This window comes from Neomonachus schauinslandi, chromosome 13 (assembly GCF_002201575.2).
Source record: "Neomonachus schauinslandi chromosome 13, ASM220157v2, whole genome shotgun sequence".
In the NCBI taxonomy this organism is placed as follows: Eukaryota; Metazoa; Chordata; class Mammalia; order Carnivora; family Phocidae; genus Neomonachus; species Neomonachus schauinslandi.
In genome coordinates, this window is record NC_058415.1 from 90,553,677 (window position 1) to 90,573,299 (window position 19,623).

General features: G+C 57.7%; 1 protein-coding gene across 1 annotated transcript in view; it reads right to left on the reverse strand.

The window, feature by feature from the left end:
- The window catches only part of SARDH (sarcosine dehydrogenase), a 61,163-nt gene that overhangs the window by 40,499 nt on the left and 1,041 nt on the right, over positions 1–19,623 (reverse strand). The window contains exons 3-11 of the mRNA XM_044920555.1: positions 17,865–18,212; positions 16,537–16,715; positions 14,951–15,130; positions 14,250–14,373; positions 13,972–14,072; positions 6,466–6,570; positions 5,212–5,341; positions 2,518–2,604; positions 2,192–2,282 (exon numbers count right to left, since the gene is read on the reverse strand). Coding sequence (XP_044776490.1) covers positions 2,192–2,282; positions 2,518–2,604; positions 5,212–5,341; positions 6,466–6,570; positions 13,972–14,072; positions 14,250–14,373; positions 14,951–15,130; positions 16,537–16,715; positions 17,865–18,183 — 1,316 coding nt within the window. The 5' untranslated portion in view covers positions 18,184–18,212. The remainder of the gene's footprint in view (positions 1–2,191; positions 2,283–2,517; positions 2,605–5,211; positions 5,342–6,465; positions 6,571–13,971; positions 14,073–14,249; positions 14,374–14,950; positions 15,131–16,536; positions 16,716–17,864; positions 18,213–19,623) is intronic.

The following is a 19,623-nucleotide window of genomic DNA, read 5'->3' on the forward strand; positions in this document are numbered from 1 at the left end:
TGCCCCGGGGCGTGGGCCCCCTGGACCCGCCCCCCCCCCCCCCCCCCCCCCCCCCCCCCAGTCACTAGGAGCTGACATGGTTCTCCCAGGATGGGAGATGGGACCTTCCTAGCGGCTTTGAGAGTGTGAGTCCGGGTGGGGACCGGGGTCGGGTGGCTGGGGATTTGGGGAGAGCTGGATTTCCTGAAGCTGGACCCAGGGCAGGCCCGGGTGATCCCGACACCGACAGACACGGCCGCTCCAGCAGGTGCCCCACCAGCCAGCACCGCCAGCCCCTCTGCTCAGATCTGTGCCCGTGTGCACCTGGCAGGGCCGTGGGCTCAGGCTCAGCCAGAGCATGGCCGGGGATCGGCAGGGGGACGGACCCCTGCCTGTGGCCAGGCAGACCCGGCTGCAGCGTTGCTCCCATGAGCAGGCAGGCAGGGGGCCTGTGGCCAGGGCCAACAGGGCTAGGGTTGCGCCACCCTCCTCACTCAAAGAAGGAATGACTCCTCCTCCCCACTTACTCGGACCCCGAGGACTTTCACTAAAAATCACAGCCTGTCCTCCAGACCCTGCCCAGGCCAGGCACTGGGTGAAGCACGGACGAGCTTCAGACGCACTCCCCTGAGAGGTGGTGGCTCACTGCTCCCATTTCACAGATGGGAAAACCATCTGCCTGAGCCACGAGGGTGGGTCGACTAGTTCACTGCCCCCACCTCGACCCACCAGCCCCCAGCTCTTGGGGGCTCCCTCCCCGTACCCTCTGCCTCCTGACCTGTGACCCCCAGCCCACGAGCCATAAACCAGCCCACAAGACGCTCCTGCCAGGGAAGGCAGCCGACAGAGGGAGGCCCAGACCCCTTCCCAACTGGGTCGGGGCCTCCGCCAGCCCAGACCTAAGCTGCCTGCTGAATCCAGGACTGTGCGCTCCCTCCCTGCAGGGTCTCCCTCAGCCCAGAAGGGGTGCAGGCAGGCCAGCCTCGTCCTGCAGCCGCGGACACTGCGGCACCGGGAAGCTGCCCCCTGAGGCCCGGGGTGAGCCCTGGGGGGCGGGTCTGTTCCAGGGCTGAAGCCCTCGCCCGCCAGGGAGGCCAGAAGCTCAGTCCCTGCTCGCTCCGGCTCATGCCCTGAGTGACTGCAGACAGGCGGCTTCCCCCACCGGCGCCTCCTCTCGCTGTCTGTAGCAGGAGGGGCTTGGACTGGCCCATCCCCGAGGCCCCTTGCAGCTATCATTTCTGGAACATTCCTCTCTTGGGAGCGCGTGGGCGCAGCCCCAGACGGGCTCTGAGGCAGCCACAGAGGAGACTGTTGTGCCAGGCGCCATGGAGGGGGTGGCAGTCGGAGAATCTCAGTGTCTTGTCTGTCTGTCTGCCTCTGTGGGGGCCAGACATCCCCCCCCAGTGGGTGTAATGTCCTCATCAGGCCAGGAAGGGGCAAGGTTAGCAGAGGAGGGGGCACGAGCTGAACCAGTCCCTACTGGGCCACTGGGGTCCCCCCGGGGGAGGTTGTCTGCCGGGAGCAGTAACAGGGGAGCGGGCCGGACACCCACAGGGGCGCCCCTCCAAGCTGTTGCCTGCGGACCCCAGCCCCGCCGGCAGAGGGTGGTGGAGACCAGGACACCCCCCACCCAGCCCTGACGTCAGCTCCCCTCCACCTCCGCTCAGGTCTGTCTGGGCTTCTTGCAGACAGGCTCCAGAGCATTTTACCGACCCAGACACACTCGCTGCTCCCAACGTTGGCAGCACAAAGCGTCATGACCCGGGCGTCACGGTGAGGAAATGGCTCGGCATTGGGTCCAACTCATTCCAGTCACCCCGGAAGTGAATGATGGCATCTCCGCTCAGGGCTGCCTGACGCCCAGCCTCCACCCTCGTACTAACAATAACCAGCTCGGCCTCACTCCCTGGGCAATGTGTGCGGTCCCTCCTGCTCCCCAGGCCTCAGGCTCCCCATCTGCAAAGTGGGATGATGTGATCCCGCTGCTGATCCTGGAGCTATCCATAGAGGGTCAAGCAGGACGCTGGCACAAGAAATCCTAGAAGCTGTCAAGGGCCGTGGATCTGCCAAACCCAGGCCCCTGCAGCACCGCCCCTGCCGGCACCTCTTCCAAGAAGCCCTCTGGATTCCAGGGAAGGCTCCTTTCTAAACAGCCCTTGCCATGTACCCCACTCCACCGAATCCCAGGGCACAGGATCCGGTGCACACTCGCCTGATGTCATAGCCGTACATGTCCTTCTCCGGGCGCCCGTGGACAATCCAGTGGGCCAGCTCCTGCCCACAGCCGCCGCCCAGCATCATTCCTGGCAAGAGTGGAGCCAGAGGTCTGCCGTCTGCCCCAGAGCCCCCACCCCGTGTCCACAGCCGGCATCACCCCCCAAGCCCTGGATCTCACACCTGGGGTGCTGCACGCCTGCTAATAGGACCTCACCCCTCCCTGCAGGCCTCCTCTGCCCCACCCCCCACCAGGAGCCACCCCCACTCTGCCTGAGGTTGCTCTGGGGGTCAGAGGCGCAAGGTGGTGGCCCTCGCACTCACCTGCACTGTTGAAACCACAGCCCAGGTAGAATCCTCGGAGTTCAGGCGCCTCCCCCATCAGGGGCTTGTGGTCAGGCGTGAAGGACTCTGGAAGGAAGGGGGGCCTGAAGCTCCGTCCAGGCCACATGCACCCGGGGCAGGGTCTCCTGAGAATGTGGTGGTTGGAGCAGGGTCTGCAGGTGCCTCCTTCATCCAGACCTTCCCCAACCTCACGACTCAGCTCAATGCCACTTCTTCCAGGGAGCCTCCCTAACCTCTCCCACCACATTTCCCAGTTCCTCAGCATTTACGGCCAGAAACACCCAGCTAGGAGCGGGTTCTGCTTTGCAGGGTCCAGGTCTGTGTCACGACTATCACCATTCTTCTGCCGGTGAGGGGCCTTTCCCCTCGGCCCCCATCACAGTGCGAAGCTCAGTGACGGAGCACAGTGAGGGAGCTCACTGCACCCCCTTCCTGCTGTGTCCCTGCCAGTCATCCTTGCCCACTGGACCAGGAGAACCGTGAGGGCAGGGACTGGGCTTCGCTCACCACCGTGTCTCAAGGCCTAGCACAGGGCCCAGCACACAGTAGGTGCTTGATAAATGTTCACTGAGTGAAGGAATGATCCTAAGTTCTTTAGGAGAGGGACAGGGGCTTTTGCTTCTGTCTGCTGCTGACGGGTCACCCCCAGAGGCCAGGGCATGGACGGCGGGGGACCCTTGGATGTCATTATAAAGAGCTGAGCTTTGCAGCCACAATCCTGGGTCTGAACCCTGCCTTACCCCTTCCTAGCTGTGTGACCTTGGGCCAGTCACTTCACCTCTCTGAGCCTTAGTGTCCTCATCTGTAAAATTGGGATCATGGCACTTACTTCCAGGGCTGTGAGTTAGCCCATCTGCAACTACTTGCAGCCCACGTGTATGTACCCCGGGCTCGGCTCTGAACGAGACCAGTCCCACCCCTCAGCGAGCTGACGGGAGAGCGAAAGACACAGTAAATACACAAGTAAGCAAAGTAAGAAAACAGTGTGGGAGGAGGGGGTGGTGAGGGACTCCTAATAGCCCTTCCCGGCAGGCGCCGTGGTCCCCTGGGGTAAAGATGAGGAGACCATGTGACATGGGGTCTCATCTATCCCAGTTCCCCTGCTAGTGAACCATGGAAGCGGGAGCACCGCTCAGGACTGCCTGGCCCCGAGCCGAGTTCTTAACCTCTGTGCAGCTTGCTCCCTGCTGCGGGGGGAGCAGGCCTGACCTGGGTGGGGGGGGCGGCCTCTGAGGCCATCTGTCTGCAGGGCCTGGGGGAAACTTTCAAACAGCTGGAGAGGGGGACACCCCAGAGGTCAGAAAGAAAGACTCAGGGTGGCTGAGGGAGGGTGGAGGAGGCAGTTCAGAGAGGGCAGTGAGCATCAGGACGGGAGCTTCCCTGGGTCCGTGTGGTCACCCCGTGAGCACTTGGGCAGAGCTGGGGATGTTTCCGGCCCGGGCTGCGGGTGGGTGGATGGGAAGCTCAGAACAGCCTCACAGGGCAAGTGAGGAGAGAGTATCAGGGGACGAGAGTCTCTTGAATGTTTAACAAATGACTCAAGCCTGAGCAACACAAGGATGCAGGATGACGGGACGTTTGGGCTGCACAGACAGGGGCCCCCACCTTGGCGGTGACCTCCGGGACCCAGAATGGGAGCTCTGCCCGCCCCCAGATTCCCCGGAGTCAAGGGGGCCTGGGACTTCCGAGTTCTGTTCTGGAAGCCAAAGGCTGTTGACCGTGCTTGTCCTCCCTGGCAAGGAGAGAGGCTGATTTCCCCACGAACCCTCCCTCCCAGGCAGGAAACCAGACACAAGATGTCCTCACAGGCACCTCGCCCCCAGATAGGGCTTCGTGGGAGCAGTGACTCCCCGGTCTAATTAAACAGAGGATGCTCCCGGGTGACTCGCGCCCCTGGGATTGTCTCAGGCCTGTGCTTCTCACTGCCAGCCCCTCGCAAGCCTGGGGAAGCGTGGGGGGGCAGTGAGTCTTCGGCCCAGGGCCCACGCCCGGCTCCCTGAGTCCAGTGCTCAGGGGCGCTTCCATCCTGCTCACCGCAGCTGGGCTTGCTGAGAGCCGAACAGATTAAAGCAGCCCCGGCTGGTGGCCGTGTCAATGCCAAGTGCACGGGGGAGAGAGAGCTGGACCCCTGCAGGCCATGGGCCCCTGGCATCAGAACCTGCCCCTCTCCTGTCCTGGCCTGCCTCTCGCTCTCTGAGTGGTGACCCCTTCCCCTCTGGAGACTCACGGCATTTTGCTGGCCCAGCCGTGCCCTGCACCTAACGTGTGGTTTCCCCCCCGCCCCTTGCTCCACGCCTGCTGAGTAGGTGCTCTGTCACCCATTTCACAGATGAGGACACTGAGGCACGGGGAACTCAGAGTCTCAGTCACAAGCTTTCCCCTTTGGACAGCACTGTATCTTTTGGGGCCTCTCCCCCCAGCCCTGATGTGGGCCGAGGCTGGCCCTACCCATTTTCTGTCTTGACTGAGGATGAAAGAGACTCCGCGTGCGCTGGGAAAGAAGGGGGGGCGCATACCGCACGTGTGGTTCTGCTGGAGCCACGATGGGGGTGGTGCGTCTCCTGCCTGTATGCAGCAGGGGTGGCCCAGGTCCAGGCCTGACACAGGCCAGGTGCACTTCTCAGCCGGAAGGACCCTGGGACACCCACCCCAGCTCCCAGCCTCCCCACTCACCAGGGCCGCAGACCGTGGACTTGACCCCTGTCTTCTCCAGCACGGGGACGCGGTTGACGGCACCTTCGATATGCGGGCTGAACACGTCCCAGTCCAGGTCAAAGAGGCCAAAGGCAAACTTGTCTGACACCTGGGGAGGCAGGCGGGGGCGCAGCCCTGTGACAGCTGCCCCGCAGGAGCTGAGCCCGGCCAACCCGCCCCGAGTCAGGCCTCCTCCACCGACCCCTCAGTGGGGCCTGACCACTCCCCTTCCCCGTGCTGGCCCAGGCCCACCTACTCTGCGCTGGATTGTTATGGTGCTCTCCCTCGTCACCCGGCCTCCCCGCCTCCTTCCATCCATTCTCCTAAGTCAGACCAGGCCCTCTCTTGCTCTCAAGCCCCCCGTGGCTCCCCGTGACGCTCTGTGGCCCACCAAGCCCTACAAGAGCAGGCCCTGTCTACGTCCACCACTGACCCATGGCCACGCCAACCTTCCTTCAGTTCTTTGAGAAGGACAAGCTTGACCTGACCTCAGGGCCTTCACCCCCACCTGAGGCAGCTCCTCGCCCACCTGTTCACTCTGCAGGACTCTGCTCTGCCGTCAGCTCCCCAGGGGGGCCCTGCCTGACCACAGAGTGAAGGACATCCCTCCACGCCACTCTTACCGGGCTTCTTCCTAACCTGCCGGCTCCATTCAGCACACAGATACCCATGACTTCTTTGTTTATTGTGGGTCTCCCCACCTAAATAAAGGCACCCCAGGACAGGGACTTTTATGTTGGTCTCTCCCTGCCCCCAGGAAGTAAAACAGTATTTGACCCAAAGTTGTCACTCGGTCATTCCATTTCTCCATGAATCCAGGAGCGAGGGTGGCCCGGCCATGCTCACGGGGGCCAAGGGGGCTGCCGGACCTCAGGCAGCCCCCGAAGCTGCTGGGGAAGCAGCCAGGCCTGGGGGAGATGCCGCTGCCATGGAGGCGGGGCTGCGGGATTGTTTGCTGCGGACACAGGACTTTTGTGTTTTGGTCTTCCAAAGCCATTATTTTACATTCTGCAGCCTCTATTAATGTTGTGAGGCCAGCCCTCTCCCTGCCCCAGCTCTGGATCTACCTGTGTGCCCGGTTCAGAGAAAAATGAGTGAGACCCTCTGGGGCCAAGGGACCTGCCATTTCAGGGGTACACCTGAGGAGCTTCGGGAGGGTGGGTTTTCTGGAAGAAGACTTCTCCACACTGAGACACGGCCTCGAACCACCCCCTCGATCCCTCAGTGTCTCACCTCCTCCCAGAAGATGGGGTTGGTCTCATAGCCGCCCACAGACAAGGCATCCCCTTGGAGGCGGAGGTAGACAGAGGCATCATGGTCGCGGACATTGGGCATGTTCTGGAAGGCAGAGCAAAGAGGCCTCAGGGTCAGCCAGGGCTTGGGGGTCACAGGCCCCCAGTGGCCCATGGCACCTCCTCCCTGTTGTAGAACCCTGAGGACAGAGTGGACCCGGGGTCTCAGGTTACACTGTGGAAAACCCCCACACCACTCAAGTCTCTCCTTCCCTAAACCCCATAAAACAGCAGCAAAGATGTAAGAAGGAGAGGAAAGAAGGAGGGAGGGACGTGGTATAAGCCGCAAATCTAAGAGAACCGTGGAGAGACAAGAGCACACAGAGATCTCAAGCAATACGGCAGGACGCAGAGTGAAGGCCAGCACCCCAGCTCGGGTTTGGGGAGGGGGAAATGCACAAGTCAGACCAGTTTGCACCCTCCCCGTCCCCTCCACACTGTAGAGTCCTGGCTTGTGGCAACCCAGCTCCCTCTGCAGGGGCCTGGTGGGCAGAGTGCATGGTGTGTGTGGGTGTGAGTGTGTGTGCACACGTGTGAATGTGAGTGTGTGTGTGCATGCATGTGTGTGTAAGTGTGCATGTGTGTGAGTGAGAAAGAGTATGTGTATGAACAGAAAGACAGGCCAGGGTCTCTTCAGAGCAGTGAACCCAGATCCTCTCCATCCCCATCCAGCACAGCCCAGAGCCTGGCCTGGGGACAGCCCCGAGGTCTGGAGAAGTGGGTTCCCACAGGCTCCAGGCTCAGGGATGGTGAGGGTTGGACTGCCATTCCCCCCTCTATGGCAGCCCGGGGACTCTACTGTGGAGACATGAAGTGGCCTGTGGAAGGCTCCAGATGTGGACACCGGGGCCCTCACCAAAGAGGATGGCTCACCCTCATCCCCTGCAAGATGCCCTCCTGTCCTCCCTCTCCAAGCTTCCAGTCGGCCTGCAGAAACTTCCCCTTAAAACCCACACCAGGAACTTCAGAGATAAGACAAGATTGGGTCCATCAAACAAGGGGTCATGGAAAAGGAACAATCCCAGATCAAGAAAGAGGTCTCAAAATAAGAGATGATTATCAAAATAAAAATGCAGGGGCGCCTGGGTGGCTCAGTCGTTAAGTGTCTGCCTTCGGCTCAGGTCATGATCCCAGGGTCTTGGGATCGAGCCCCGCATCGGGCTCCCTGCTCCGCGGGAAGCCTGCTTCTCCCTCTCTCACTCCCCCTGCTTGTGTTCCCTCACTCGCTATGTCTCTCTCTGTCAAATAAATAAATAAAATCTTTAAAAAAAATAAAAAAAAATAAAAATAAAAAAATAAAAATGCAACAGAAGGGTCAGATAAGACCATCTTCTAGATATGAGGCTAAAAAAGATGAAGAAATTGCAATCAGGAAAGGAAAAAAATAAGGGAATCATAAGACAGCCCTAAATGTCCAACATCCACCTTATAGGAGTTCCAGAAAGACAGAGGGAATGGAGTAGAGGAACATCAGAGCAGCAATCCAGGATAATTTCTCAGATTAAACATCACAAATCTCCATATTAAAGGGCCTATGAGGGACCACAAGGGCCCACCATGCCCTGTGAATGGACAGGCCGGCACAGAGGCCACACTGGGATGAAACATCAGAACACCAGAGGAACAGGTGGGTCCTGAAGAATGGCATAGCATTCCTGGAGGCCAGAGGACCTGGAGCCAAGTCTTCAAAATTCTGACAGACAGTTTTAGATGGAGAATTCTGACCCAGTCAATCCATCAATCAAGTGTAAGGAAAGAATAAAGATTATTTCAGACATCGATGAACATGAAAATATTTACCCACCACCTGCCCCTTCTCAATAAGCAACCAGAGCAAATGCCATGGATCCAAACAGAAGAGGAGTGAAGAAGGCCCCAGGGTCACAGCCAAGCAGAGGTCACGAGGCAATCCGTCTAGAACAGAGATCAGAACAGCAGGAGCGTTCCTCCAGGGGAGGGGAATGGGACTTACAGACTGTATATGATTTCCCTGTTGTGCAGAGTTGTGCAGAACCTATTCTTGAGAGGTAGTTGATAGGACAGACATGTTGAAGTGTTTGGGAGGAAAATGTGACAGTTAGAATATAAATACACATATCCTCAACAAAATACTAGCAAACTGAATCCAGCAACAGATAAGAGGATTATATGCCATGACTTAATGAGATTTATCCCAGGAATGCAAGGTTGGTTTGATATCTGAAAACAAATTTATGTAATACACGGTATCGACAGAGTAGGATGAAAACCCATCATTTCAACAGATGCAGAAAAAGTATTTCCAACACCTTTCATGACAAAAACACTCAACAATCTAGAAATAGAAGGAAACTTCCTGACAAAGGGTATCTAAGAAACACCCACAGCTGAAACATACTTATTTTCAGCTTTTCCTCTAAGATTAGGCCAACAGAAGGATGTCTACTCTCAACACTTCTACCCAGCATTGTACTGGAGTTTCTAGCCATTACAGCAATTAGGCAAGAAAAAGTAATAAAAGGCATCAACCTTGGAGAAGAAGGAGTAAAACAATCTCTATTTGCAGATGACATGATCCTGCAAAGAGAAAATTCTACGAACCCACTAAAAAACTATTACAACTAACAAAATAGTTCAATAAGGCAGCAGGATACAAGGTCAATGTACAACAGACAAATAAAAACTATTGTTTTGGTTTTCATTTCACTAATGATAGACAATCAAAAATGAAATTAATAACTCCACTTACACCATCAAAAGGAATTTTTAAAAATATTTTATGTATTTATTTGAGAGAGAGAGAGCATGCACGAGCCCAAGCAGGGGAAGAGGGAGAAATAGATTCCCTGCTGAGCACGGAGTCCAATGTGGGGCCCGATCCCAGGACCCTGAGATCATGACCTGGGCTGAAGGCAGACGCTTAATGGACTGAGTCACTCAGGCACCCCCATCAATCATCAGTATTTTTAAATACTCACGAATAAATTTAACAAAAGTAGTACAAAACTTGTACTCTAAACACTTGGCAAATATTTTTGAAAGAAACTGCAGAAGACCTAAATGAATGGAAAGACATCCCATGTTTATAAAATGAAGACTTGACTAGTACTAAGATGACAATGCTCTCCAAATTGATCCAGATTCCACACAATCCCCATTAAAATCGCAGCTGGCTTCTTGGCAGAAATAGACAAAGTGATCCTAAAATTCATACAGAAATTCAAGGGATACAGAATATTTAAAACAATCTTGAAAGAGAAGAACAAAGCTGGGAGACCCATGCTTCCCAATTTCAAGACTCACTACAAAACTACTGTAATCAAGACAGGGGGGGCACTAACACAGGATACACATATAGATCACTGAAATCCAGTTGACAGTCCAGAAATAAGCCCACATATTTATGGTCCACTGATTCCCCACAAGGATGCCAAGGCCATGGAGACGGGGAAGCAACGATCTTCAACACACAATGCTGAAACAGCTGGATGGCCACACACAAGGAAGGAAGTTGGAGCCCTTCCTCACACCATGCACAAACCTTAGTCACAATGGGTCAGAGATCTAAGAATAAGAGATAAAACTATAAAATTCTTAGAAGAAAATATGCTAGTCAATCTTTGTGGCCTTGGAAAAGGACTGTAGGAAATGCCCTTCTGAAATATGATACCAGAAGCACAAGCAGAAAAAGAAACAATCCATAAGTTGGACTTCACCAGAATTAAGACCTTTTGTGCTGCCAACAGCACCATCAAGAAAGGGAAAAGACAACCCACAGAACGGGAGAAAATATGTGCCACGCATAAATCTGGTAAGACCCCAAAAATAACCCAAATATAACAAGAACTCTTATAACTCCGTAAAAAGACCAACAACCTAATTTAAAATGAGCAAGGTATCTGCATAGACATTTCTCCAAAGAAGATGTACAAATGGCCAATGAGCACATGAGAAGATGCTCCACGTCATCAGCCGGTGGGGAAATGCAACTCAAAACCCCAGTGAGATACTCTCCACTTCACACCCACTAGGATGGCTAGGATCAAAGAGAATCACAAGTGGTGGTGAAGCTGTGGAGAAGTCAGACCCCTCCGCACTGTGGGTGGGAATGTGAAACAGTGCACGTGCTTTAAAAACAGTCTGACAGTTCCTCAAACAGTTAAACATAGTTACTATATGACTCAGCAATTCCACTCCAAGATATCTACCCAAGAAAAATTAAAACACGTCCACACAGAAATGTGTACATGAATGTTCATAGCAGCATTATTAAAAGTAGAAACAACTCGGGCGCCTGGGTGGCTCAGTTGGTTAAGCGACTGCCTTCGGCTCAGGTCATGATCCTGGAGTCCTGGGATCGAGTTCTGCATCAGGCTCCCTGCTCAGCGGGGAGTCTGCTTCTCCCTCTGACCCTCCCCCATCTCAAGCTCTCTCTCTCTCTCTCTCTCTCAAATAAATAAATAAAATCTTAAAAAAAAAAAAAGTAGAAACAACTCAAATGTCGATCAACAGATGACTGGATAAATAAAATGTGATCTACAGTAGAATATTTAGCCATTAAAAAAATAATATTATTTAGTCATTAAAAGGAATGAAATTCTGACAATGTACCACATGGATGAACTTTGAAAATGTCATACTGAGTGAAAGAAGTCAGACCCAAAAGGCCATATATGGTACGACTTCATTTTATTAAATATCCAGAATAGGAAAATCCATAGAGACAGAAATCAGATTAGTGATTATCTAAGGTTGGGGGTAGGATGGGAAATGGGGAGTGACTGATAATGAGTATGGGATTTGGGGGATGAAGGTAATGTTGATAGATGATAGATGGATAGATAGATAGATAGATAGATAGAGGTAATTAGTGACAGTTATATAGAAAACTGAGCAACTGGAAAACAATGAATAACTCCAGGAAACACAAAAGTTGGATGCTATTTGCTCAGGAGTTAACAATATTTACGTTGACATTATATTGCAAACACTGACTACTGATCTAACCAATAAACAAAACCAAAATCATTTTAGAAACTGAGCAGAAGTGGGGAGACCACATCCCCTATTGCTCTTTGGCACTGGAGGAACTGCCTTCTCTCTTGGACGACTTACCCTGGAGATGGGCACATTAGATGTGACTCCTCTGTCCCATCTCTGAGGACACACAGAGACCAAAAGGGATAACTTGGCAGATGCCCCTCCCTCCCACTCCAGTCTCCTAGTTGTCCCGCTCCTCCGTAGAAGTGGAATAAGAATGTCTGCAATGAGGGATTGCTGTAAGGAGCACGTAGGAAGTTCTCAGTAACAGCACTTCAGAAATAGAAATAGTGATATCATTACCTCTATTGTCACTACTACTCTTAAAACAAAACAAAACCAAAAAAAAAAAAAAAAAATCTCTGGAGTTCCGTAGAGCAGGACAGTGGGGACACCTGGTGGCCGGGGAAGCCCCTGACTTTCGTTCTAGCTCCTGCGCCCCAGCACACCGAGCTGCCTTGGAGTGACCAAGGCGTCCTCAGGACACTCTCAGTGCCATCTCCATGCAGAAGCCCACCCTACAGCTATGACCCGGGTCCCACTGGTGTCCCTTCCTCCCGACCTCACCCTGCTCCCTTTCAGTGTTTAACTGTGCCCCACTCCTTCCAAATCCTGTTGGCTGCTTCCTCTGGGAAGCCTGCCTGATAGCTCCAGCCTTCCCTAATCTCGTCCTCTGAGGCACCTGCTGGCTGGACCACCCTGTGCCCCTTGGTTCTGGCCATTGTCACCCTCACCACAGCTACCACCTGAGGAGCACCTGCTACAGGCCAAGCACCATACTCAGCCCTTCCCCTCCGTCACGGGCTCCTCCCTCAGCCAGCCCCGTGCAATCAGTACCCTATTGTCCATCTTGCAGAAAAGGAAACTGAGGTGCACGCAGCACTATGACTTGCCTGGCTGGGTGACGGAGGAGCTGGAACGCCGCCCCGAGCCTGAGCCTTCCTATCCCTCAGTGCCCGAGTAGAGCGGTGTCTGCAAAAGCAGGCAAGGGCCGGTGGAATGCAGACCAGCAGAGAGCATGGGGTGCACTGCATTTGTCGGACACACACCCCAGGCCCAGAGAGGGAGGGGACCACGTCACAGAGCAGCTGGGGACAGTGCCTGGCTCAGACCCAGCCCTGGGCCAGACCCTCAGACCTGGGGGTTCCTAGGGCGCACAGCCCTGTGGCCACCCAAGAAGGATCCCTCCCCAGGACACAGCCTGTCCCCAGCACTCAGGAGCCCACTGTGGCCTGAGGGCGACCCCTGGCGGCCAGCCGGGAGCTCTCCCCACAGAACCACAGAGCACGGGGCATCCAGCAGCCATCAGGAGGCCTGTGCTGGATCCCATTACACTCGTCCACGAACACAGGAAGCCCTGTGTCAAGGGAGAGGGGCAGGAGTGTGTGCAGGGCCCGGCACCTGCCCCAGCCCCTCCACCACTGTGACCCCAGTGAGGAGCCGGAAGCCAGGCTCCTCCAGGGCAGGACCTTCTTTGCCGGGTCCCACCTCACACTGTCCCACCCCCACCCCCTGGGCCCCCCTGAACTGCCTGCAGGCCCTGGGCTGCCAGGCCCCCGCACTCCGCTCCCTGGGCTAGGAGTCCCTGGAGCCCCCTGCCTGCCTCCTCAGAGCCCCATCAGCCTGCTTGGGAATTGCTCCTTTGCCGGTCTGTACCTGCCCCCGAGCTCCACCCCGACAAGAACTGGGTCCTTTTCTCTGTTACAGCCCTGGTTTCTAGAATAAGGCCTGGGACGCAGCAGTCAGTGTTTGCTGGTGAGTGGGAGGAAGGAGGGAGGGTTACATGGAATGGTGGGTTAATGGTTGATAAGTGGATGGACGATGAGAAAGGGAGGGAGGGAGAGTTGAATGGGTTGAACGAAAGGGGGATGGAGGGAGGGAGGGAGGGAGGAAAAGAGGAGTGGTCGTTGACAAGGTGACAGGAAGCTACCAGCCGCACCACAGTGGGGCGGGGGTGGGGGGAGATGAGAAGGGGAGAAGAGGAGAGAGGGCAGGGGTGCACAGGCCCCGTCTCCCTTGGCAGAAGCCCCTCCAAGACCCCAGGAGGATCTGAGGGTCCGGAATCAGCGTCTCCGACACTGGCACCCAGGGCACATTAGGGAGCGGGCAAACACGCGTGGGTCCCCTGAAGAAGCACCCGGAGCACAGAACGTGACAAAGCCTGGACGGGCCGCACCACGCAGGACACGATCTTGGGCATCACTGAGGAGCTGTGCCCCTAAGGCCCAGGGGGTCAGCACCAGGGGGTTCCTTCACTTAACTCTGACCCCACCCCAAGCCCCCAGTGTGATGATGCCCATTTCACAGATCAGATGACCGAGGCTCAGGGTGGAGAGGGGTCACGCCACCTGCAAGCACTGGGGTTCTGAGCCAGGTCCCTGCGCCCCCCATAGCCTGACACCAGGTCTGGGGCCGTCCATGTCCCTACCTGGATGCCCTCAATGCGTTCAGTGACCACGTAGGCGTGGTGCATGGCCACCAGCGGGACCTTGACTCCAGCCATCCGACCCACAGCGCCGGCCCACACGCCTGAGGGCAGAGCAGGGACGGGTCGGCTCTGTGGCTCCAGGCGGGGCCGCCAGCCCGGTGAGCAGCGGGAGCCTCCGCGGGCCTGTCTGTCTCACCCAGGCCCCCCACCCGGAGACGGGCCAGGCTTAGGGAGCCGCCAGCGTGGCCGCCCGAGAGCCGGGACAGACCCCTGCCCACCTGCACAGTTGACCACACAGGGCGTCTGGATGGTGCCGTGCTCTGTCTCCACGGCGGCGACCCGCCGCACCCCAAAGTCATCGGTCCGCACGCGGATGCCGCTCACTGGGCAGTTCTCGATGACCTGGGAGCGAGAGGGGCTGCTTCCAGAGCCAAGCAGGGCTCGGTGAGGGTGCCCACCACCCCCGCCGTCACCGGCTCCCTACCACCCGGACAGGACCTGGGACCCTGCTCCTGCTGGCGCTGTGTCATGCGACACCGCCGGGGAAATGGCGTCACCCCAGCACCAGAAGCCAACCCCGTGCACCCCCTGACTTGGAGGATGTGTCCCCAGACACACGGGGTCTTTCTCATAAAGTGACTTCCAGAAAGCAAGGCTGGCTTCGCCAACAGGTGTTTGCAGTCCGGTCTTCGGTCAAAAGGCCACGGAGCAGTGTGGCTTGGTTCTTCCTACAAAAATATATCTTCCTAAAAATATTTGGGGGGTAAAACTAAAATGTCAACACTTGTCCCCTCTGGGTGACTTCCATTTCTTCTTTTTTGCTTATTTGTCCTTTCCAGTGTTTTCTACAATTAGGTGCACATCTGGGATAAATGATGAAAAGCACAGAAGAGATTCTGAGAGGACGTGCTCGTCTAGCAGGGCCCCCGGGTCCTTTGGGCCAGGAGCAGGGGACACAGGGCCCCGTGGCCGCTGGTACCTGTGCTCCCCGTGCAGCAGCGGCCCTGCTGAGGGCGGTGCAGGTGCCGGCGGGGTCCATGGTACCATCCTGCGGCACATATAGGGTCCCGTACAGGTCGTCCACGTTCATCAGCGGATACAGAGCCTTGGTCTCTGCCGGGCTCAGCACGTGCGACTCCACGCCATACGCCTTGCCCAGCTAGAGGGAGCGAGAGCAAAGGGACTCAGCCCTCAGGGAGCAGACCCCCTCTGGCCACCGTCCTCCCCGTGTGCACCTCCAAGGGTCGGCTCCAACCCTGCCTCCTCCAGGAAGCCTTAGCTGGTCACCATGCCCCAGCCGCCCTGTCCCGTGGGCCATCTCCGCACTAGGGTGAGGAGCGTGACGCCGTGCGCAGGAGCAGGCTCTGGAGCTGTCCCACCTTCACCCAGCTCTGACACAGATGACTTAAAGTCCCCTGGGCAGACTAACGGTGCTAACCGTTTATGTGGTTGGTATCCCTCAAGAGCTTCGACCAGTCTCTGGTACCTAAGGGCTTCTATAAATGAATGCAAATCACCCCCCAGGGATTGGAGGGGTTTTGAGCTGGAGGATCTTCAGGTTCTCCAATCCGACCGGCTCCCAGGAGACCAACCTGTTCATCTGGCCGGGCCCTTGACTTAGTAGGACAGGCCACACCATCACATCTGATTGGCCCAAGGGCAGCCAATCGAGTGTCCCCAGGCATCACAACCAGGACAGGCTCCACCCTACTAGAAAGGAGCTGAGCTGGTCAGATTCTCTGGCTGAGAACTGTGCCTGAAAAGGGGCAGGGGCCTCTCAGCAGCTGGCGACTTGGGCTCCAAGGCTGGGGCTGAAGCTTCGCTTGGAGGCCTCTGTCCCAGCCAGTGAGCCAGCTAGGGAGGAGGGAGCAGAACGGGGGCCGGCGCCTAGGTCCAGAGACCCAGACCTGTCCTGGTGAAGCCAGCAGCCCCTGCCTCCTGCCCGGGCACCCAGGGGCCTCAGCGTCCCTGCGACAATGGGCCCCTGCCGGCCACACAGCTGGTTCTGCTCGCTGGGCGCCGAGCACGGATTCAGTCAGCACTCCACAAAGGACAGTTTGCTGGAGCAGCCTGTTGCCCCCATGTCCCGGGATTTGGGGTCCAGGCCTGGCCGCTCGGGGTTACGAAATAGCACCCCACCCCAATCCAAGGATCATCAGCAGCATGAGCCTCTCTCCCAGTCTCCTGGACAACAGCCCTCCCCAGGCCTGGAAGTGGGGGGGGTGGGGCAGGGGCGTGGGAGAAGTGTGGGCACTGCCTTCTGGGGGTGTGATTTCATAAATATCCTGTCTGCTGTGAGCACGGAGCACAGTGGCCGAATAGCCCCACGTACTGGGCCTCTCCCATGTCCGCTCCACAGTATGGTCCCATTTTAAAGGTGGGAAGACCGAGGCTCAGGGAGGCATGGCCACTTGTCCCAGGTGGCCCAGCAGCAAGGGCATCTGGGTCTGATGGTGACCCAGATCGGTCAGAGCTCCTTCCCCGAGCCCTGCTGCCCAGCGCCCCCAGGACAGGGAGCACCCACGCCACCGGGAGCTCTCCACCTCTGGCGGGGGCCACACCCACCGACATGAGCCTCTTGTACTCGTCCAGACGCTGCTGGTTGGATGCTATGAACAGGCCCCCATTCTGGATCCAGCCTGTGTGCAGCCCCGTCTCCTCCTCCAGGTCACGGCTCACCACGCGCCTCGTGTGGGCCAGAAGCTCTACCTCCACGTCACTGGGCCGCAGCTGCCACAGCAGGCCTGGCCGGGAAGGCGAGGGGCACCGTTAGCCCCCCACCATGCCTCCCCCTTCCCCACCACAGCCTGGGGCTCCTGAAGATCAGGCAGAGGGCCTGGGTCTTTCTTTCTCTGCAGCCCTCGGGGAACCCCAGGAGGTTGATGAGCCAGAAATCACAGGGTCAAAGCTGATTTGAAGACGGGCTTTTGGCCCCTGGGCAGCTCACACGGTGGTAACATCGGGGGTCCCCTTTATCAAGCCCTTTCTGTGTGCCAAGCCTGGGGCTGAGCCTGTCACAGGGCGACAGAGCATCCCCAAGAGGGAGGCACGATGATTTTAGAGTGAAATTAGATGGCACCAAACAGTCCCACACCCAAGACAACAGAGCAGGTAATGATGGGGCCGGGACCCCAAGCCAGGACCCGCTGAAGCCCACGTGTACACCGACCCCCAACAAAGCTGCTCCCTTCAGAGCGGAGTCTGGGGGGCGGGCGGCCAGGGCCGAGGCCGGTGTAACCGTGAGGGGAGAGGCCTGCTGGCCTGGCTGGGATGGGACAGCGGGAGGGCAGAACGGTGGTGTACAAGGCATGTGATGTCCGAACCTCTTCCCAGCTCCACGTTCCGTGACCTCACGCTGGTAGCACATTAGCAGAGGTGGGAATGCTTACCCCACCGAAACTGCAAACTTCACCCAGCTCCCAGGGTTAAGGCAGAAGGGTGGCTGCCCTGGCGACATGCACACAGTAGGGGCTTACTACATGCCCACCGCTTAGTTAGGAGGATGAGGATCATGGACGCATCTGGTGCCCATGGAGGACATGGCTCTGCATCACCCGATGGCTCCTTTCCCTGTCCACGTTCTATGCCCGCCTGTGGACGCCCCTCAGCCCCAGTGGCTCCATCTGGGGAGGCGCTTCTGTTCTTGGAACAGACAGTTGCCTGGGCTCCCAGCTCTGGTCTCAGCTTTGCTCCCTGCTCCCCACTATGGCTCTTCAGAGACATGGGGGGCAAAGGGGGTCCCCCATCTGTCCGCCTTCAGATGATCCCTCATCTTTTCTCCGTGTCCTTCCTCCTCCTGCTCAGCTGCCTCTAACAAGCTTCTAGTCGTCACCCTGGAACTGTCCCCTCACTGAGCCCAGTCCCTCCTGGCCCCCGCCCGCCCTGGCCCCTACCTGCCGTGTGCCAGGTGGTCCCGGAGGTCAGCCGCTCCCGCTCCAACAGCACCGTCCCACTCACGCCCAGCTTGGCCAGGTGGTACAGGGTCTGGCAGCCCAAGCTGCCCCCGCCGATGACCACCACGTTGGCTGTGCTGGGCAGGGGCCGGCTTGGGCCCCGGGCCACCGCCGAGGGGCCCTGGGCCTCTTTCAGGGTCCGCTGGTACGGCACGCTCTTCTCGGTGGTGGGGCCGGCTCGGCTGGTCAGCGCGCGCAGCCCCAGGTCCCGGCGAGGGCAGGCGGTGGCCACACGCAGGGCTCTGCTCAGCGAGGCCATGGGGACTCCGTGCTCAGCACTTCAGGGAGCTGGGGAGAGAGTCAGGGCTGGCTGGGCGCCGAGGGGGCAGTGGGGGCTGCACCAGGTGAGACCCGGGGACCACCCCCCATACCCTCCTTCCTCCGCTGCCTCCCTGGGGCCCCGATCGCTCCTGCACTCCAGCCTGCGTGTACTGAGGGCCTGGAGGCATCATCGGCTCTGGCCGGAAGCACGGCGACCTTGGTGGGAGGCAGAAGGTCCCTGCCCGCTCCTGGAGCTGGGCCCACAAGCTGGACCTGGGTAATCAGAGGCTCCTCACCCCCTCCCCTGTCCTGGGAATGTACATTTTGTCTCCCCCCAACCCAGCCCCCGGTTCCCACCATGGGAGCCACTCCCAGGGATGCAGGCTTGAGGGAGCGATGTGTCCTTGAGACCCTCTGGATGGTGTGCGGGACTGAGCCCCGTAAGGCCTCTGTAGAAACTATGATCTGGCAGCTGGGGGCAGAGAACTGCTCGTCTTCAGGCCCCAAGACAAGCCTTGTAAGCAAGACCCCTTGCGGACTAACCCGGCCACCTGCCTTTCTGGAGTGGCCTGCCCCCTGTACCGTCTCTTCTTGCCCTCCAGGGGCTGATGCGGACAGTGAACGGGGCTGTGACAGAGTGTGGGTACTAGAGAGCTGCAGGGGGCACAGGGGAGGTAGAGGGAAGGGGCAGGATGCGGTCTGGGGAAGTAGGGTCACCCGTGAGGGAGGCCAGGGAGGAGGGCAGGGGATCTGAGAGCTGAGGTCAAGAAGCTCAGGTCTCAGGGGGGCCCAGGACCCAGAGAAATGACTGTGAGAATGGGAATGGGGGAGGGGTAGGCTGGAGGGGGAGGGGGTTTTGAGAGCCCCTGGGGCTCAGACAATTCCCTGGGGTGTATTCCCGAGTGCCTGGCCCCACGGGTCTGCGTTTGAGGACGAGCCCCTGGCACAGCCGTGTGCTGGTGGGACAGGCGGGGGGCGGGGGGGACCGAGGAAGGTGGCAGTCCCCAGGGCGCATCACCCGGACACAGACGGGAGCGTGGGAGGGGAAGCCGTGTGCATGGGTAACCCCCTCCCTGCCCCTCCACCTCCTCCTCCTCCTCTGTGTCCCCCAGTGGCCTTCAGGGCTCACCTGGAATCCCCCCTCCTTCAGGAAGCCCTCCCAAGCCAGAAAAGTCTCTTAATTACAAGAAAGTGACAGAAAGTCCACCTCCTAAGGAGTGAAGGTGCCAGAGAGGTGTCTCCCTGGGGGTGTGTCCTGCCCAACCTGGGGAGGAAAGGAAACGCAGAGGGGCCTCCTGGGCCCACTTCCGGGGTCGGCAGAACAAGTAAGAGGGATTTAGTCGTGAATCCACCTGCATTAATAGCCATGACTGATATTAATGAACTAATTAACCTGAAGCGTTGACCTCTGTTTGCAAGAGTGTCCCGCACGCCAAAT